The sequence below is a fragment of the Taurulus bubalis genome (assembly GCF_910589615.1).
Source record: "Taurulus bubalis genome assembly, chromosome: 10".
Classification (NCBI taxonomy): domain Eukaryota; kingdom Metazoa; phylum Chordata; class Actinopteri; order Perciformes; family Cottidae; genus Taurulus; species Taurulus bubalis.
In genome coordinates, this window is record NC_136598.1 from 17,499,233 (window position 1) to 17,519,782 (window position 20,550).

At 40.1% G+C, this 20,550-nt stretch overlaps 1 protein-coding gene across 4 annotated transcripts in view; it reads right to left on the minus strand.

Moving 5' to 3' along the window:
• Window positions 1–4,269: 4,269 nt before the first annotated feature.
• Window positions 4,270–20,550, minus strand: part of dync2h1 (dynein cytoplasmic 2 heavy chain 1) — a gene marked incomplete at its 5' end in the record, with an annotated part of 94,928 nt that continues 78,647 nt past the window's right edge. For all 4 annotated transcript variants that reach the window (XM_079225195.1, XM_079225194.1, XM_079225193.1 and 1 more), the window contains 8 exons: window positions 4,270–5,064; window positions 5,443–5,559; window positions 6,721–6,802; window positions 6,897–7,006; window positions 10,295–10,384; window positions 14,136–14,237; window positions 14,799–14,906; window positions 17,341–17,457. In XM_079225195.1, the coding sequence (XP_079081321.1) occupies window positions 4,903–5,064; window positions 5,443–5,559; window positions 6,721–6,802; window positions 6,897–7,006; window positions 10,295–10,384; window positions 14,136–14,237; window positions 14,799–14,906; window positions 17,341–17,457 (888 nt within the window). In that variant the 3' untranslated portion in view covers window positions 4,270–4,902. The remainder of the gene's footprint in view (window positions 5,065–5,442; window positions 5,560–6,720; window positions 6,803–6,896; window positions 7,007–10,294; window positions 10,385–14,135; window positions 14,238–14,798; window positions 14,907–17,340; window positions 17,458–20,550) is intronic.

Below are 20,550 nucleotides of genomic sequence, written 5' to 3' on the forward strand. Positions count from 1 at the left end.
AAGGAAGCAGAGAAAAATGTTTAAAGGCGGCAGCGCAACATACGAGTTAAATAGGAGTGTGAAGAACGAGAGAACAGAAGCAAGATGAGGTAAAGAAAGAAAAAGAGCAAGAAATTCCCCTGAAGTGTGTTTGCGCCTCCTGAGAGGATCAAAGATCAGAGAGAGGCGAGTGACCTTGTGTTCCTCTGTCAGCCCCTCTGACTCTGCTGGAGGCAGGATGTCTCTCCAGGGAAAGAACAGGCTGACACACACACACACACACACACACACACACACACACACACACACACACACACACACACACACACACACACACACACACACACACACACACACACACACACACACACACACACACACACACACACACACACACACACACACACACACACACACACACACACACACACACACACACACACACAGGATAGTGAGGAGAACATATGTGTTCCAACATTCCCACTTGCACATCTAAACGAAGCAAAGGCATGAAATAACTTGCCGCACAACACAAAAGCTGTGTTCACCTCCTGAAGGGAGCACAGTGGTGCCATATTGCATCATAAATGCTTTTATCATACAGATTGGTTCCTGTCTATGTTCAACCTTCTCATATTCTGTCTCCTGTCTGGCTTGTACACACTCGCAGTATTTTATACATGTGTTGTATTATACATATGTTGCAGTAAGTAAATGCCGCAGACTTAAAGGATTGGTTTACCATCAGGGGGATCATGGGGTCATAAAAAAATCAGTCTCTAAAACACAGTGTGAACAGTTTCCATGTGAACTGCCTTTTTACGAGTAAAAAGCTCCCTTTGAAATTGATTGACAACGTGTTCTCCATTTCATCCGCTCCAGAAGCCACCTCATTTGTTCATGATAACAAATAACAGATAACACATTTTTTTGGGCCTTAATAAAATGTATTCTCATCCTGGGTGACAGAGCGGCATTGAACTTATGTGCATTTGTCATTTATTAATTCACCTCGAAATACAAAATATACACAAACAAAAAAAACTCTTCTCTTTTTATCTCAATGTTAAAAGCTGCAGGCAACCTCTAGATCCGACTTAGCTTTTAGATGAGGCTCAAGGAAATTTAAAAAAAAAAGGGTTTCAAAATGACATGAGGCTGGGGGCCAGTTAATAAGCAAACATTCATAATTTCTATCAGATAAAATTAATAAAGCCCATAACTCTTCTTTCTTTGAAGTTTTCAAATTAACTGACTTATTAACATGATGTATTAATGAAGTTAACTAGGTAACAAGGATTAAAACTAAGAATATCTGAAAGATATATCTGGTATTTAGTTGGAACTGCATTTTTGTTGCAAATGCTTTGGAATACATTTAAGGAGTTTCGCTGGAAGGAGATTAGCTGGAATCTCTTCCAATTCATGTGTATTTATGCATTCCAGCTATTTATTTACATTAAAAGTACAAACAAAAAGTTTCCACGCGATTTCATGCGATTTATTGTCAGCAAGAAAAACATAAAATATTACCAGACATAGCATTTATTGTAGATATGTAGTTAAATACATTGTGGCAATATATACAGGTTATATATACATGTTAAACATCCCATAATTATACACCCCATGTTTTACTGAGCAAATGGGGTAAATGGTACTGGTCTCTGTGAAAACCAAAATTGATCCCTTTTTACATTTCCAAGTGATGTTCCCTATTGCACCTTCACACCTTCTCCTTGCAGTGTATTTTCAAGCACATTCTCCTCCTCCTCCTCTTCCTCCTCCTTCTGAGCATCCTTTAGAAGGTGTTAGCTTTTCCTCGCACTTCCCACCCTTGAAAACCCCTCTGCTGAGGTGGGGACATGCTGTGACATCTTTTGCAATCCAGGTGGGTGTTTATTGGAAAAGCAGCACAGGGAAATGTGGGAATCACACAGTGTGTGAAGCTGATGGAAGCAGTAGGAGAGACCAGGGGTGTCATCGCCAGCTGTCATTGAGACCAAAAGCCTTCAAAACATCCTGACACAATACACTCTAGCACAATAGTCAGGTACGAGGGGGGATTGGTCGGTCTGATGTGACGATGGCTCAGGTTTCTGTGGTTCTCTCACTGGAATCGGATGCAGCAGAGATTAACATTTTAAATCCGGAAACCCAAATGAGAAATCTCGCCTCATGCAGCAGGAACCCAAAACATTTTTACCACCCTTTATGGAGACCAAGCAGATGTTGGCCCAGTTATCATGCTGAGTGCCAAAGTAAAAATACCAGGGTCAGATGCATTAGACAAGCTGTGTGAGGAGTGACTCAATGTTGTTAAATGAACAAATCTGACTCCATTCTGAAATGGATGTGATTACATATCTGCAGGATAGGAAAACAAATGAAACGCTCTGGTTCAGTTCTGTTTATATCCTTCTGTTATTTATATAATAAATAAATAAGTATTTATTTGGACTACATGTTACATATACGTGTGTGAGAAAGATTATCAGAGAAGAATTCAATGTTTATGTCTCACATAGGCAAGCTTTACATAAACATTGTATTGTATTGTTGGTGAAGCAACATAGGAAAGTCCCAAACATTGTGCATGGTTGGTGACAGAAGAATGAGAGGAGGAAGTTGTGGGAGAATTGATGGAGTGACAAAAGCAGGGGAATGGAAAGAACAGTGATGATTTATACCTAGAAGACAGAAGAACACAAGTGTAGTTGTTGGATTGTGGTGAATTTCAGGAAGGAGCTCAAGCATTCAAATTATAACCCTTTTTGTCTGTCAGCAGGATTACAGAAAAACTACGGGCCCGATTTTCATCAAACTTGTCGGAAAGGTGTTGCATGGGAGAAGGAAGAACCTAACACGTTTCTGAGCAGATCTGAATCACGAAGATACACAATTTACGTCATGATGTGCTAATTTGAGATAAAGAAAAACTGTAAACACGTTCCCTTGGAAACAAGCTGTTGGCAATGCTTTTTTTATTTGCTGCAATGCTGATGTTCATTTTCCACCTCTGCATGCACGACTATATAGTTCAATCTAAACTTGAGGACGAGTTTTGCAACTAGTTGAATTTTGAGAAGCTTTCGGTAGATTGCTAAACTCAGGAAAACTAATCACTTCATTTTGTTCTTAATGCAGCAACTTTTAACCAATATGCCAAAGATACATGCTTTCAAACATGTAGGGTCAAAGGGTTTCTCTCGTTTTCTTTCATGTCATTTTATATTGTAGAATGAGGTACAAATCAACTGTCAGCTCAGTCTTGTAGTCGCTATAAACACTGCAGAATCTCTTGAATGAAGATTTGCTCTCTCTCTCTTTCACACTCTGTCCTCCTCTGTTTCTCCATAGCTTAGATTCTACTTGTTATAACCGTCTGCAACCAACTCTTTCCCGTAAATCCCTACTCTCCTCCCAACCCGTGTCATCCTTATTTTTCTGTTTCTCTACAATTTTTCTCATTCGGCTTTTATAGCCTTTTTCTCACTCCCTGCATCATCTCTCTCTTTCTCTGTGGCTTCATCCCTCTGTCTCTCTTTCACTCTCTGACCCAGAGGGCCGTGTTTCGCCGAAATCCAATCCTCTCTTTTTTAAACCTGCTGTTCCATTTCACTCCCATTTTGTCACACTGCAGTGCACACACAATACCCGCTCCTCCCTCATTTCAACCCTTTTCTCTGTCTCCACAAACACACACAAGTGCACACATAGACACACTTACAAACATTTGCACAACTGCATGAATACGAAGGAGGAAAAAAAAGACAGATATAAAATAGCTTAATTAAGCCATCAATCAAATGTGATGCTCTTGGCTGGATTCACACACACACACACACACACACACACACACACACACACACCTTTTTGTTCTGTGGCCATCCATCATAGCTTCACTGACTCCGCTCAACCTCAGCTCAGAACCAATCACATAGAGGTTAAGGACTAACTGAGTGCTTGTGAGTGTGAATGAGTGTGAGTGTGAGAGAGAACGAGAGCGAGAGAGAACCACCATTTGCTTTGGGAACACTCCTGTAAAGTCAGTTTTCAGCAGAGTTGAGTGAGCGGCAGATCAAGCTGAGTTAACTGTGATCTGTATTATTTACTGTTGAACAGTTGTGACTGCCGATGGGTGGAAGGTCGGCCCAGCTGTGGAACAATCTTCTTTGTGTAGCTGCTTTGGGAAGACCATTCTCACTTCTACACTGATAATAGATGCTGCAGAGAAATTAAATCAGGAGAGTTTCTCATCAACCACATTACTTGAAGCCTGCACATGTTAGTGACTACTTTTATTAAAAATAATCGCAATAATGACATTTAATCTTTATATAATATATAAATAAGGACTCAGGCAAGAGAATAACTGTGAAACAAGGCTAAAACATGGAAATGTGGATATTGTTGCTTTCCTCAAAAGCTCTTTAAAATAAATAACAAGAATGATGTTTTACTCTATTTTATCAAACGTACAAGATGAGTGGAGTAGTGAGACTAACATGGATAACTCAGAGGCATCAAAGATTGTTACTGCCTGAGATCCAAATAGTATCATGTTCATGTTCCATGATGAAGATGTTATTGCTCCATTTGGCGGTCTGGTCCATGAAAGGAAAGGACTTTTCATCCTCGTGTCAGTGTGCTAACAGCGGTTAAACCAAAAAGCAGACCACTGCAAAGTCAATTATTCTGCTTTCTTCTCCTCTGGTGCTTTACCTTGGACCCATAATAACACAATAACTACATGTTTAACTTTTTGGTCTCCAAGCTAAGATGCTCAATTAAAAAAATGAAGGCGTCAGTATTGGAGCGTTTATCATTTGTCCAGTATTGATGCCCCTAGTCAATTATCTTCACCTAAAGCTCACAAAAGTTCTCATTGCTACAGTCTTTATTTGCTCGTCCAACATCCTTTCACTGTTGTTTGAGAAAGAGAGCCGCTCCAGTCTGGATCCACTGGTTGGGGTTGGCACCACAGGGAAGACAGATGTGCGTGACCACTTTCACCCTCTCTGAGCTCATATACAGAGGCAGCCAGATACTCTCCTCTGATGCAGCGGAGTCAGCAGCAGAGTTCTAGGATCAAAAGCAGGACACACAAATTAATACATGACTGCATATTGACAGTTTTTGTTCCTCAGCTACCCTGCAAACACTTATCAATGGATAAATCACCCCAAATTCCCATGTGAAGGGTTTTGCATTCTGCCATTGAAGACTGCTTGAACATGAATACATCAGTCTAATTGTTAATTTTCTGATTGAATTGGTAACTATTTATAAAAAAAATAAAATAATTGCCGTTAGTTTCATGATTACATCAGACAATATAAACAATCAAACAGAACAACAACAATGATTAATTGGGCCAAAGTCCATGTTTCACACACATTTCAATGTCAGACAAATATAAAAGTAAACCTCTTTGGTAAAGGCAACAATATGAGCACGTACCCGTGGAACCCAGGCCATGTAGCAAGGTGGGACAGCAGACACACTGGGAGAGTCGTGTTGATTCTCACAAAGATGAACACCGTCAAAACTGCAACCCTCCAACTGGAGACCTCCGACCTGGAAGAGGAGTGAGACAGAAGGCGTGAGAAGCTAAAAGAGGCGAAGGGAGTGGGGGGGCAAAGACGAGAATAGAACAAAGTGACTGTTAACCGAGGAGAAAAAAAGACAGATCGAGAGGCGAGATTATAAACAGCAGATTAAACAGAGAGACAGGATGACAAAGTCAAAAAGTCTGATATAAAGACACGGAGGAGAGAAATAAAGAGGAAGGAAAACAAGTGTGAAAAACAAAGAGAAACGTTGAGCATGTGAGGAAGACACACATTGCTGTCAACAGATTAACTAACATGTTATGCACATTGTACATGAGTGTTTACATGAGTACATTCTGTGTACTGACTCAAGGATTTTCCAAAGTAGAGCAGACAATAAAGGGAACTCTGGCGTCAAGTCAGACATACACAGACAACTCCTAAATCACCATAATCTGGGCAAGAAAAGCAAGAGAATGAGCAAGAGACAAATCCAGAAAAAACTCCAGTGTGTGTGTGTGTGTGTGTGTGTGTGTGTGTGTGTGTGTGTGTGTGTGTGTGTGTGTGTGTGTGTGTGTGTGTAGGTACGTGTGTGTAAGAGACCTCATTGCTTCAACAATTATCCCCTTTCTCTTTCTCTGTCAGATGTCGGAGTATTTCCCTCCCCTCCCTGCAGCTGCAGCCTCATTTTAAGCACCCACACCCTTCCTCTCTCTTTGTATATTTGATCAAAGTGCAAGTCAAGCCGTGCCAACTTGTATTGGCATGACAAAAAACGAAACAAATCCAAAAAGTATCCAACAATGCAACTATATCAAAGGGAAATAGATTAAGAGTAACAGTGGTGTCGAAGAATATCTGCGTTCTCTGTCCTTTAAATGTATGATGAATGTGTGCACATTAAATGGATGAATAAAGCACAGAAGACCACAAACGACTAGGGTCAAGGGAAGCAGACTCTTCTCTAGCGGGTATGCAGCAAGCTCTTAGCTCACTTTCTAACTTTCTTTGCTCTTTTATTCAGTTCCGGTCTTCTTATCTGCATCTGTATTCTAATCTTGCGATCACTCAGCCAGAGTCTGCCTTGTTTATAGTGCTATTATTCTGCTGTTGGATGGGAGTTGTGTGTGTGTGTGTGTGTGTGTGTGTGTGTGTGTGTGTGTGTGCGTGCTTGTCTTAGTTCTACCTTGACTTGTAGCTTGGCTTGTGCAATAGGACTCCTCCATGATGAGACAAACACCAAACTATCCATAGAACAACCCATGGACCTAAAACCACAAAAAGATGTTTTAGTTTTTTTTGTCAGAGCATGCAAACTCTTTCTGTGTCACAAAAACCCACTAGCATAGCGTTTGGTATTACCTGGCAGTTTCCTGTCTCAAAGCGTTGAGGAAGGTGTCAGGGTGGAAGAGTTCTGATAGATCTAAGGTGTCTGATAGAAGAGCTTGTCTGCCTGCACGCTCCACCCAACTCTGGAGACAGAATAAGACATACAGACACACACAGATGAATGAAAACAGCAAAATGCCAAATACACACTCAAAGATAACACATAATGCCGGCACACGAGTCAGGAAAAACATGTATCAGATCAATAAAAAAAAAAAATATATAAAATATTTTAAAATATATTTAAAATATTTCACCCTGTCAACACAAACATTTGATGTTTGTTTTGTATTTGTCTCTCTACATTTGCTTTTAAATGGAGAACATCGGTCTGTGAGTGGAAGGATCATAATTTCCATCCGAGTCAGTGTGAATTTGTAAATGAGAGATAAAAAGTACGGTACGCAGCAAAACACAAAGCCAATAAAAATGTCTGGCCAATAGAGTATTTAATGTCCCCTTGTCCTTTTATCACCACATCAACTAGCTGATAACACTGGAACCCCAATTACCTCCTAATGGGAGTACTGTGCTCGCACGCACGCACGCACACACACACACACACACACACACGAGCATGCGTGTATAGACATATATATATATATATATATATATATATATATATATATATATAGACGGAGATATGTATGTGCAAAGACACTAAGAGACAACACATGTGTGGATCTGTAAGACTGCAGATAGACTCCTCTGAGCCCTCTCAGATGAGTTGATCCAGTCTTCCTTATTCAGCAACAACTGCTTTGATCATGTAAGCAGCCTCCTGCTGTGTTTCACTGCACAAACTAGTTATTTTCGTCAAAGGCACAGCTCAGGATGTAACTTGATATCATATCTCACAATACAATCTTCTTAGCTCTCAGTTTGTACGTTTTCCTTTCTGTTTTTGAGAAATGTTGCAGAGTGGCACAACAACTGATGTCATCGCCATTTCTACACTTACGGCCAAGCTTATCATGATACATGCGCCTGTATGGCTGCAGTGGCCAGAATTAGACCTTGAGCGTTGGCCTTAGATTTAAGTTTTGATCTATTCTGGGCCCTTTTTTGCATTTCTGTTTTTAACCGGTAGGCAGTTTTCTCTAAATCACCACGGACACTTGTGGATTTTGGAGGTCAGTGGAAGAAAAATGCTGACAAATAGAGACAGAATAAGCAAACATCTGATCCAATCTCTATTATAAATGGATTCCTTTTTAGCACAGCATCAGGCTTTAGAGATAAATTGGGATGAGCATTATGCCAAGAAATGCACAAATGCAAGCCCATACCAACACTCACACAGTCACATTTACAGGCAGATGCACCACACACACACACACACACACACACACACACACACACACACACGCACACACGCACACACGCACACATGCACACAGTGAGCCAGTGTGTGCTGGTATGCATAGCATTTATGTGCATATATGTGTGTGTGTGTGTGTGTGTGTGTGTGTGTGTGTGTGTGTGTGTGTGTGTGTGTGTGTGTGTGTGTGTGTGTGAGCAATAGAGTGTTTTCAAGGTCGTCCTGCTCGTCTGGGGTGCACTGCTGTGCTGTTAGCACTTTTTTCTTCAGCAGCTCCACACAGCAGCAGCTTTGGCCGTCTCCGCCTTTATTAGGCTGATTAGCTAACAGGACATAGAAACTCTGCGAACAGAGATATCACTCAGTACAGACTGGCAGAATTAGACAGTTAAGGACAGTGCAGGCTCCAGAGCGACACACATGAAGACAGATGGAGTGCAGGTGGACAGGGAATCTTGCAGACAGAAAGAAACGAGAGATGGCATGCAGACATGGAAACACACACACAAACAGATGGGTAGGCAGGCAGGCAGGCAGGCAGGCAGGCCGGCAAACAGACAGACAGAAGCAGTGATGCTCGCCCACATGAATAACGAAATGCATTAAATTCATATAAAAATAAATAATGTCTGAGTATGTGTGTGTACGTGGGTTTTCTAGTCTGCCTGAACATATTGAGGTAGGCGTACAGGCAGACACAGTCGAAAGAAGTTTCAGCCAGAACCTTTATTTCCTGGCACCAACCTAGGGCACACACTTCCTGGAACCTCATGCTTTTATATAATAATCCGCTTTTTTATTTATTGAGCCCTGTTCAAAACAACATTGGAATTTTTCTGGCAAGGGTTTAGTCAACACATTGCCTCAGTCGGTCATAAATAATTTTAGTCCGGAGCCCAAAAGTAATTTAACTTGTCCTCGGACGAAGGCTCAGATAAAGGACACTTGTCATGAGGGGATACACCAGAAACGGGTTTGGGGCCACTGTGGGATATCTGAGGTGCAAAGTCCTTTTTTGAAAGTAAATAAATCTAAACGTGTCCTTGTGTAACATTCATTAAGACTGGGAAACAAGGCTCGCCGTACGATATAAATGCATGCCGGATTTAAAGGGATCCCTCAATCAGTATACTAATGCTGATTAGAAAACTCTTAGGCCTCTTAAAACCTCGGACAAAAAAATTGTTTTTTTCTTAAACGTTTCCTTAATTATCTCCGCAACCACATGGTTGTTTAACTTCATTTACATTTCTAAATGACCGTAACCCTTGTGAGGAGATATCTATAGTTTCAAAACAAATTAAAGTAACCGTTTAGTACTTACGGAAACTCCGGAAACGTGTAGTGGCGACCGTAAGGTTTCACTAAACCATTAATAAACATCCCTTAACAATGTCGCAACAGACACATCCTCGTAACCGTACGGGCTTGTGGGAGTCCTTATACAAAGATAATCCTGATGAACCCCTTAAAGTCACAAAACGGCTGCAGCTTCTTCTTCTTTTCTTCTCTCTCTTTCCGGACACATTTCTGAGTCATGAAGCCTTCCTGATCCGCCCACATTAAAATAACACAAGTATTATAACTAATTTGGGGTTCATACGACTACTTGAACATGGGAAGAAAAAGCAGTGGTTTCCAAAAGTGAAGTATTCTTCCTGTGAGAGTACAAAGGGTTCTCAGGGGCATCTGGGTTGTTGTTTTTTTATATCCAATCAGCAAATGCCTTGACTACCAGTTATCCCACGAAAATGTTACCACAAGCCCTCTGAGAAGCAGAAGCAGGCCTGTGTGAAGGAATAACTAAAACAAACTAAACCAAGTAAACTATGTATAACTAAACTGAACCATGACAACTATCACAAATCAGATTCCAAATTGTTTAGAAATGTGTAATGATCACATGAAAGAAGAATGTATTTTCCCCCTATTATCTCTTTAAAAATGTGTGTCTATTTAATGGAAGTATTCTTTGTGTGCCTGTGGGAGAAAGGGAGACACACGGACACACACAGTTTGTATCTTGGTATAAAACACATGCATGTGTTACCTGTATGGCGAGCGCCCGTGTTACTATAGCTCTGAGGTACAGCATTGGCTCTTCTGGTCCCTCCCATTTATTCTGCCATGTTAACGGACACTAAGACAGAGGGAAGCAGGCATAGAGAGGAATACAAGTTATTTGGGCCCACATTAATAAAAATACACAACATAAAATATTTTAGCTGTGGACAGTCTGCAGTCAGTAAGCTACGTGCTTCCGTCAGGCGGCTGTGTGGTCGACTGAATACGCCTCTCTCCACAGCATGCACGAGCACTGCAGATCCACTGAGCTGTGTTGAAGACATTTTTCAAGGGGAAGTAGCTAATGGCTGGCAAAAAAGTTGCTGAATGTGTCCCTTGTTGCGAAAAGGGACTAAATTGTAGAATGTCCTGACGGCCTATAGTGTAAAACGCATACCATTTGACCACAACGTCCCCAGACCGTGATGCTGGTTGTCCCCCTCTGACTCTCCTAACATCACTAAAGGCCTTGAAACTATCCCATATCATACACATTCAAACACTCAAAGATATACATTCTGTGGTCTCGCACATCATCAATGTCCATGTTTTCTGTGATGTCACAGGTGACATCACCTTCTAAACTTCTGATGTCAAAAGGTCAGAGATGGCAGATATGCAAATGAGTGAAATTTAGTACCTGTCTTGCTGTATACATATTTGACTATCTACAATAAACTGAAATGCTTTTCCAATATGGCTTTGTGTCTGGCTCATCCTTTAAGTACATGGTACAGTTCCATTAACTCATTTCATCTGTTTATCCATCTGCCTCGGGCCTTTGTCTCACACTGGAACTGCAGCAAAAGCACATTTGACTCTAGTAGGTTTTACTGCCTCGGTGATTCGGCACAAAAAAAAATCCCCATGGAAAACGCCAAATACTGTTTTTCTGTGTCTTGAGATTAGTGTGATTGTGAAGTAGTGTGATGTTTCTGTAGTGCAGCACAGGATTGGGGTGAGTAGGGTCGGATAGATGTACAAACGTATAGTAAATGTTGGTTTCCTTTATTAAAAACCTTTAAAGTTTTAGTTGCCTTACCTTAACCATAAGAAGCTGTCTATAAAAGAGTAATTTGTGTAGTGTTCAAAGGCTCAAAGGGGTTATTTTTGGAAGGCACTGATGAATGCCATATTTGTGTGTAGGTGGCAAAAGAAAACTTCCCTCAGGAGACAACCGTTAACTCTGGAACAGGTTAGGCCGTCCATCGTGCTTAAACTGTTAAACAGAGATCAAAGAACGTTCTAATACAAACACATGCACAGATACGCACAGCAGGAGATGGAGGATTAAGAATGTGATGTTATTCAAGCTTGAAATTCATAATGAACTAAAAAGGGACCTTGCATGTCTCTCAGCTGCAAGTCAAGCATTCAGTCACTTTCCTGCTGTGTGTGTGTGTGTGTGTGTGTGTGTGTGTGTGTGTGTGTGTGTGTGCGTGTGTGTGTGTGTGTGTGTGTGTGAGGAGACGAGCTTGCAGGCTTAAGTTATATGACTGAAATTTGCAAATATATTAGTTAATGATGCCAGAAAACAAATATACTTCTCGGGACATTGGCACCCATTGAAAGCATATCAGAGTATATATTTTAATGTTTTTAGATTATTTTCAGCTACAGTGAAAACAAACAAAAAATCGAAAGACCAGTATATTTTCAGACCACATGTTTGTTTACCTACAAGGCACATAAATACTGAGCTCTTAAATGTGTTTGTGACGCAACAGAGGAGACAGCTAGCAGCCTGAGACGACAAGCACTTAAAGCAGCCATGCCCTCAATTATGCCCAACTTTAATCCTTAATATAATTTAAATGGGTAAGTTATATGAAGATTCTCCCTCGGTACAGTTGTCACGAACAAAGATATTAAGTATAGAGACGAATACCCCCAGACTGTAGATATGTTATTTCTGCTGTAAAGTTGAGAGTCATTGGGAATTGACTTCTGGAGACAGCCTGAAGTGGCCAATTGAGGAACTGCAATATTTTATAATTTCTGTGTTGGCTTAATTTCTCAGCATTGGAGGTTGCCGCTTGGTATTGACATGCTAATTATTACCACTGGCACCGAAAGGTTCACTGACACTAGAGATTGTTGAACCTTTAATCAAAGTGCCAGTCCTCATGTCTTAATTTTAATGATCTTTCCACTGACTAAAGGCAGTGGTGATATATATTTCTGTTTTGCAGCGCTGCTAACCGCTCTCTTCTGATGCTTGGGTAGTTTCCAAGTATCTAATTATTTTTTACTGCATAGCTGAAGAGAGGGGCAATGGAGCTGATCTCTCCAGAGCTGTGCCTGCCATACTTTTACAATATTAAAACCCCAAATGGGCGGTCTTCCAAATATATAAAATCGCATCAGCAGATTTTTCTGTTCCTCTTTTCTCGTTGAAATTAGGCTAATTAGTGATTGTTGGTTAAAACAGAAGCCTAACTCATAATGTCACGTGGTTGGACACCGCAAGCTGCACAGTTGTATCTAATATTATTGTCTGTGAAAATCAGGTGTTAGATAAATCAGCACGTTTTAGATTCTGCCGGTAGCAAATCTAATAAGTGTCAAGGATTACCAAAACATATAGCAGGATCAACAAGGTGACAGCTGATCTTGCTTTTTCAAGGATACTGCAGGCAATTTCTGTTCAATACCCTGTGTTCTGTGTCTGGAGAAACACTTTCTCTCTGGGAGAGGATATCTTAGGAACAAGCCTGTGCCACTATTTTAAGGACATAACTCATCATCATCTGAATTTATAAAAACAACAAACAACTCATTGCATTGCTGCAGTTTGATTATGCACATTGCATACAGAGAGATCGTCTTAAAATGGGTCCTAAAATGAGCATTGAGGAAAATAATGGCGCTCACTAGTATTGGGTAAAGGGAAGTGTTTCAACAGTTTAATTAAAGGGGAGCATAAACTTAAGAGTCATCTGTTATACAAGCTGAGTAGTTACAGGAGCAGGTCAGTCATAATGCACTATGAGGCGTCCTCATTTGTGGAAACTCGTACCAGATGGATACTTAAAAAAAACATGGAAATCATTCATGTTTTAAATCTTTTTTGGCGAACATGGGTATCCTAGGTTTACTGACTGTGACCAGGTGTACTGGTTTAGAAGCTAAGCAAACAGTTGATTGGAACAATGTTTGGGGTGCTGTGATATACCATTATAATGGACATTTAGTTCAAATGTTCTTTCTTTCAACATGAAACATTGCAATGAAATACAAATTAATCACCTCACAAGTTATCATATTTGTGACTTTGCATAGACGTTCCATATCATGTTATGTATGGTATGATACTTTTAACTATATCACATGGCCCCGAACTGGCAGCTAACACATTTCACAGTTTTGGTATTAGAATAATTAATGAATTAATGAATTGTAGTGAAGGAATATGTTAGAGGGGAGAGAGACCAGGAAAGAGAGAAGAAAACATGAGATGAAGAGTGAAGAAATTGGTTGGGAAAGAGTTCAAGCCTGCTGATTCATATAAAAAGAGAGAGGAGGAAAGCAGTGGAGACGGAATCATGCCCAAGGCTGCCCTCAGGAGATATATACCACCGTATAAGAAGGAAAGGGTTGATTGTGTATCTCTCCCCCTCTACCTCATCATAACCCCGTTGTCCTCATCTCAGGCTGGGGACACAAACGAGGACACATACAGTGTTTGCTAGATGTTCACAGTACAAGTCAGTCCTGTTCACTGAAGCGTGTACGTATGTCTGCTCTGGTCGTCTCGTCTTCATCACTGTATGTGGAAGTTGAACAGCTCTAAAACAAAGTATCTCAGTGTATTTCTCCTTTCTTACCTCTTGATTGAGCAGGGCAGTGGCCAGTTTTTGGACTTCGGGAGTTAGCAGTTGGCTCCCTCTGATGACTTTGCTTAGTGCAGCTAGGGATTGGTGAATACTCTGCGACAACACGTACAGTTTAGTAAACACACTGACAATATTTCAGAGCATTGGTGCCTGGGGTGTCATCTGACATCTTGTCATTTGATTGCTGGGAACTGGTTTGTTATGACAGACGTTATTGATTGACTGATTGGGCTTCTTATTTTCATCTTATAACTTTGCTCTCTCAAAACAATCAAATGTCTTGGACTGAAGAAAGTATTCAGTACACATGCACATGTGGCTTTAGCATATACCCAAAATAACAAGAAGCATACCGACTGCTGCTAAAAATGCACATTCCAGGAGATGAATCACATTATCTAACTGTTTACAATCCACACTCATCTCATACATCTTCATGAAGCAACGCCCATTTTCTATAACTCTTAAAATTGCAACATATCCACCTCATTTATAATGCAAGGTACTGGACCTATGCTATTAGATGAAAGCGTTGTGCCAAATTAGAAATGTTCATTAAACACCACCCAATGAAAATATTTTTCTTTTTGACAATGTAATGCATTGTAGCGTAACATGTTAAACATTATTAATAGCACTTATTATCTGACACACCTGTACCAAGCGGATGGCGTTGAACTGCTCCAGAGCGATGAATGACAGGACCGGTGACCCCTCCCCTTCTGTAGGTGCGGCCACCTTCTGATGGATCAGAGTAGAACCCTGATAGACAGGTGACAGACATGAATACATATTGGCATATTGATAGGATGAAGATAGATTTAAAGTTTGAAACATATTTACACGCCTGAAAGAGGAAGAGAAATAGAGGGATAAGGGTGTGCAGAGGGAAAGGAGAAAGGGGATTTTTTTTTCTCCACACAATGCAGCAAAAATAATTAGATGCTGGTCATTCTAACTGACTCAGAGCTTAATTTTTTTTCTTTCCTTGGGCTAAAGTTCTTCTTTAGTGTAGGATCACTGGCTAATATAGTACTATTGTTCTAGCATTGCTTTATGTCCCTCTTATCACATTGTTAGAATGACATCAACTAAACAGTCTACTCAAATAAGCCACTACAGTGTGAACAGTATTATTTAGAGTTAGACATATAATGCATTTTGTAACTGCTGCTGTGCATCAGCATGCTAGCGTTTACTTTTTAAATGATTTCCTCAATTACCACAGTATATCTTTCCAGTGTTCCCTGTGGGTTTCCTGAGCTCAACATTCATAAACTAAATTGTTCCGTTGTTGGTTCTTCCACAACAACAAGATGTAACACATTGTGAATTGTCTCTCTTTCTGCAGAGTAAACTAGGGGGACAAAGTGCTTGTATTAGTTAACACAGAGATCTACTTTAAGTGCACCAAGTGTGTGTGTGTGTGTGTGTGTGTACAAATACATAATATAAAAAAACAAATGTGCACAAACACTGTCAAACACTATTTTGTTGTATCCTGCTGCAGATACCAGACTCCGTACCTGCATCCTATTATTCCCCACCCCCTTGCATCTACTTAGTAAGAGGCAGAGGAGGAAACAGAGGGAGAGGAGGATGGTAGGGCTGTGGGATGGAGACATGGAGACATGGAGAGAGGCACGAGAGATAAATGAGACAATGAAAATAAATCTGGTAGGGTGGAATTCAGCCTGACTACAATGCTATTGCCTCTATTCAAAAATGTAACTTAATAGCCAAATAAGCCATCTCCACTGACTCATTCCCCCTCGAGCCAGGCTACATAAAGATTTGTCAAAATAAGTACATACATATCTCCACTCACCCAAAATCATACACACACAGGTTACAGACACAGGAATGCACATGGCCACACAGACGCACACTTAGGTCGAACATCAACCTTTTCCACACAAAAGCAACACTTCGGGAAGCACACGTCCGCTGGTCCTCTGAACACAGAGGGTTACCGGACGACAAAGGGCAGGTTAATTAAAAGCAGTCAGAGGTAGATTGTGATCTATGGGATGCTAGCTGCGGATACAATGGCAACAATTAACACAGTCGATCATTCTCTTTTCAGTGGGTAAAAAACTGCTCTGTCTGAGAGAGAGATGGGTGGAGGGGGGAGAGCGAAGATGAGAAGGGGAGCATGTGGGATTTTCAGCATGAGAGTAAATAAAAGAGAGGCAGAGCGGGAATATGGTGGCTAAATTATTTAATGTGGAGGTAGATGTACTTTTGATTTTTAAAAGGTGTCGGTCTCTAAGTAACCGCACACAACAGTGCTACCTACTAGGCCAGCCAGTGGCTCTCGCACACAGTGGGTGCTCAATTAGACCCTACTTATTTTCAATTAGCTCTCACAGCTTTAAATTTAGACTAGTTGCTGCTGCATGGGCAGCAAAAAAACATGATTTTGTATTGAAAAAAAAGACCAGCATGAAACTGTCAACGCTGGAAAAGAACTACAAAAAACTGTTTACCAATCAATATGTAAATACTTAGCCAGTACTATGAGTGTAAATGGTGTAAGACATATGAGTATTCAGCAGTTATCACAATCAGAACCATTTATTGCCATGTATGTTTTCACATATAAGGAATTTGTCCTGGCGGGAGGTGCATAACATTTAACAATAACAATAAACATTTTAATTAATGTTCATCACTGTAATGTTGCAGCTGGTAAAGTGGTGCTAATCTTAATTAAGTTTGAAGTAGTTTAAGTAATCCATGATAATATATCATAATAAATTAGTCAATTTGTCTATTGTATTGTTAGTAAATCTGCTAAGTAATGTGTACTTGATGTTGTCAAATAGATGTTGTCAAATAAATGTAGAAGAGTAAAAAGTACCTCTGAAATGTAGTAGAGTAGAAGTATAAAGTACAAGTACCTGAAACTGATACGTCATACAGTACTTAGTTACGTTCCACCACTGATCTTAACACAGTGTTGCTCACATTCCCATTCTAATGTTAGGGCATCAGGTTAAGAGGCAGAAACAGTACTGAGAGTTATTTAAAACGTTTAAATCAAGAACAAATGTACAAGACCAGCTTTGCAGTTTGGTTTGCAGAATAAAGGCGACAGAGGGTTTGATTTTTGCTGAAGACTCAGGAGTTGTGAGTTCTTAGTTTCGGGGAAGGAATGTGATTAGTGGAAAATATGAACTGGAAAATAACTGACCTGGTTGAGTTTCTTCCACAAGAAAAGGACGGGTGAAAGTCCATTGGACCAGAGCTCCCTGTCGAACTTTGAACCCGTTGCAACTGAGCGGCTCAGGACACGCAGTTGGGAAATAACCTGTGAGTCAACAAATTATAAACACAAAAAAATCAATTTAGCAAAGGTGTTGCAGATGTTGCACAGAGGTACCCGTTTCCTGAATCAATAATTTGAGTGTTGCACAAAAAATACAAATACAATAAATATGCACTTTTGCTGATTTCAACCAAAAGCAATGAATGATTGTTAGTTCTTATTAAGATACTGTGATAAATTGTCATTGACACCTCTGCTGGCTACAGTCTCAGTTCACATTGAACACCGTTTCAGATCCTGGAATGACGCAGATGAAAAAAGGCTGAACCCCAAACACATCCTCTAACAGCTTCTTACACACCTAATCAAGCATGCTTAGCTTCCGGCTTTGAGTACTGGATAGTGCTTTTTATCATGACTTAGTGTGTGTATGTGTGTGTGCTGAACAGATGTGTGAGTTTCTATATACGCGTGTGTTGTGAGGAAGGCTAAGCGTGTGATAAATTGCTTTCATTTGGTCCAGGAGAACTCTTTACTAACACCTGCTTTATCTTATTTGCGCAGGACGGGTGTGTGTGTGTGTGTGTGTGTGTGTGTGTGTGTGTGTGTGTGTGTGTGTGTGTGTTTGAAAGGGGGAGGCAGCTGAGGATGGAGATTTGACATATATTGGGGTTCAAATGGATTTAAATATATTAAGATTATTCCTATCTTAAGCAATTACTACCAGGCAGCAACTGCTTTACTGTCATAATAAACTGGGAAGAAAAAGTTACTAGACAACATATATGTGCAAGAGAGTTCAGTTTAAATCGCAGTCGATTTAGTTAAGGTGTTCACTGTCAATGTGATCCAGGATTGCGGCACACATACATCTGTCTTGTCTACAAGCCAAATGCAATCCTCTGGAAACCCTTCTGATCCATGTTGGGTCATTGGTACGGAGCCTATGCATTTATTTTAAATGGCATCAATCAACACTGCTCCGTTCAGTTTGTGTGTGTGTGGTTCAGTGCCCAACCCAAAGACAGTGACAAGGGTCTTTAGGGAAAGGAGTGGGAATAAGAGAGAGAGAGAGAGAGCGCGAGAGAGAGAGAGAAAGCGAGAGAGAGAGAGAGAGAGAGAGAGAGCATGAACGTGACAGTGACAAATGACGGCAGGAGGCCTGTGTGTGGGTTACTGAGTACACCGACAATGTGAATGAACTTAAATGCATTAACACACACATAGGGACTGTTAACACAAGCTATAATGGTTTGAGAATTATTACGCACAAAAAGACACACGCAAACCCCAAAACATGAAAACCATCTCATTCTGGAAATTCTACCACTTAATTTGTTATGTGTGAGAGTGTTGCGTTGAGTTACATCAGAATATGCAGTGACCATCACCCACTACGCGCACACGCACACACACACACACAAATGAATATTTATGACAACATGAGCATAAATATCACAGACCATCTGCAACCACACATATTTTTTTTACTGGAAACACTGTTTACACATAAAGTAGAATGCAAACAGACAGAAAGCCAAAAACTAATTCTTGGCACGCATACACGCAACTCTGACACCACAGCATCCTCGTTACAGAGACGTTAAGGTCTGCGGCTAAAGAGCTAATGTTATTCACAGAATTGAAAATGTAAAAACCTTTTCAATTATGTTCTATATTAAACATAAACAAATATATCAACCGTAGACATTTTTGGTGACCCGGCTGTCTGCATGTCAAGTGAATCCAGGTTGAAAACGTCTGCTGTGACCTTTGTGCTCTTACGTCTAACCTCACCTTGTTGGCTCGTCATCTCCAAAGTAATCCTCTTTTCCCTTTTTGAAGACTGCTGAACATTAAGCTATTTGTGAACGTTACATTATTGCTACAACGCGATTACCCATCAAAACGTAGTTTCATGCCTCTGCAAAGTGCATTTTATTTCATGGTGAATTAAATGGAATCGGATCGCTGTTGAATAAAATCCTTTAACCTTGAATTGAAGTCCTGAGCCTGAAATAAACTGCTTTTATGTTTCCACAATGGAGGTGGTTCCCTCTGACATTACTGGGGTTGTGGTTTTGTTTGAAGGGTAAATACACATATGTATTAACTCAAACAATCAAACACACAAATACATAGAGTAGAGACAAATCAAGAGAAAACAAACAGAAACCACAGCAGAGTCATATAATGTAACTGTATAGGCTTCACCTACAATCTGGCAGGTAAAGTATTCACCGATGTAATTTGAACAACACTTTAAGAGATACATTGTCTTCCTGTACAAATAGCGTAGTGAAAGTGAAAAAGTGAGAAACTAAGACTTCATTTTGGCAGGAACTACTTGACCTGACTCACCGAGTGGAGCTTTGTTTTAAGCTGCAGGAGCTTGAAAACACTAATATCTAAACTGACCAGATCCACATGCTTCACCTGCTGACAGGTTCAAAGTGAATATCTTCATTAAGATGCCTTTTCATGCTTTGTGCAGTTAACTGGCCTGCAACACTGTATGCTAATAATACACTGTAGTAATATAACATAAGACAATTGCAATAGGTTAAAACTAATAAACAATATTGAAAAAAACATATTGATTTGATATAACCCATACTGAACAATTAAAATCGGCTCTGATTGGTTCTCATACCTAATTCTACTGCTCAACACAGTATACACAATGAACATGATAGAAAACGTGCAAATAGGGATTTGACAATATAAGATGACCATGGTGAATTTACATTATTGGGATAATTGTGGATATCCGCATGAGTGACGAAAAAAACCTGTCTCGCTCACTATCATGGTAGAGAAGTGAAAAATAGAGCCTGATTTTAAAAACACAAGGATTACCATGTACAAACAGCACTCACACAATGTTGCTTTTATATTTATTTAGTCTTTATTTATGCGTGGTTAAGTTACCTTATTTAACATTTCACAAAAAAGATGTGTCCCATCTGAGACACAATATAATTATTAGGTTCTCAACAAAATGTAAGGTAAAGTGATTCCAGTACGTTTTAGTTCCATTCTAAGAGTTTTAAGCATATTTGAATGATTATTGGATGATTATTGTCTCATGTCTACGCACAAATAAAGTAAGATGAATGATGATGTTTTGACACA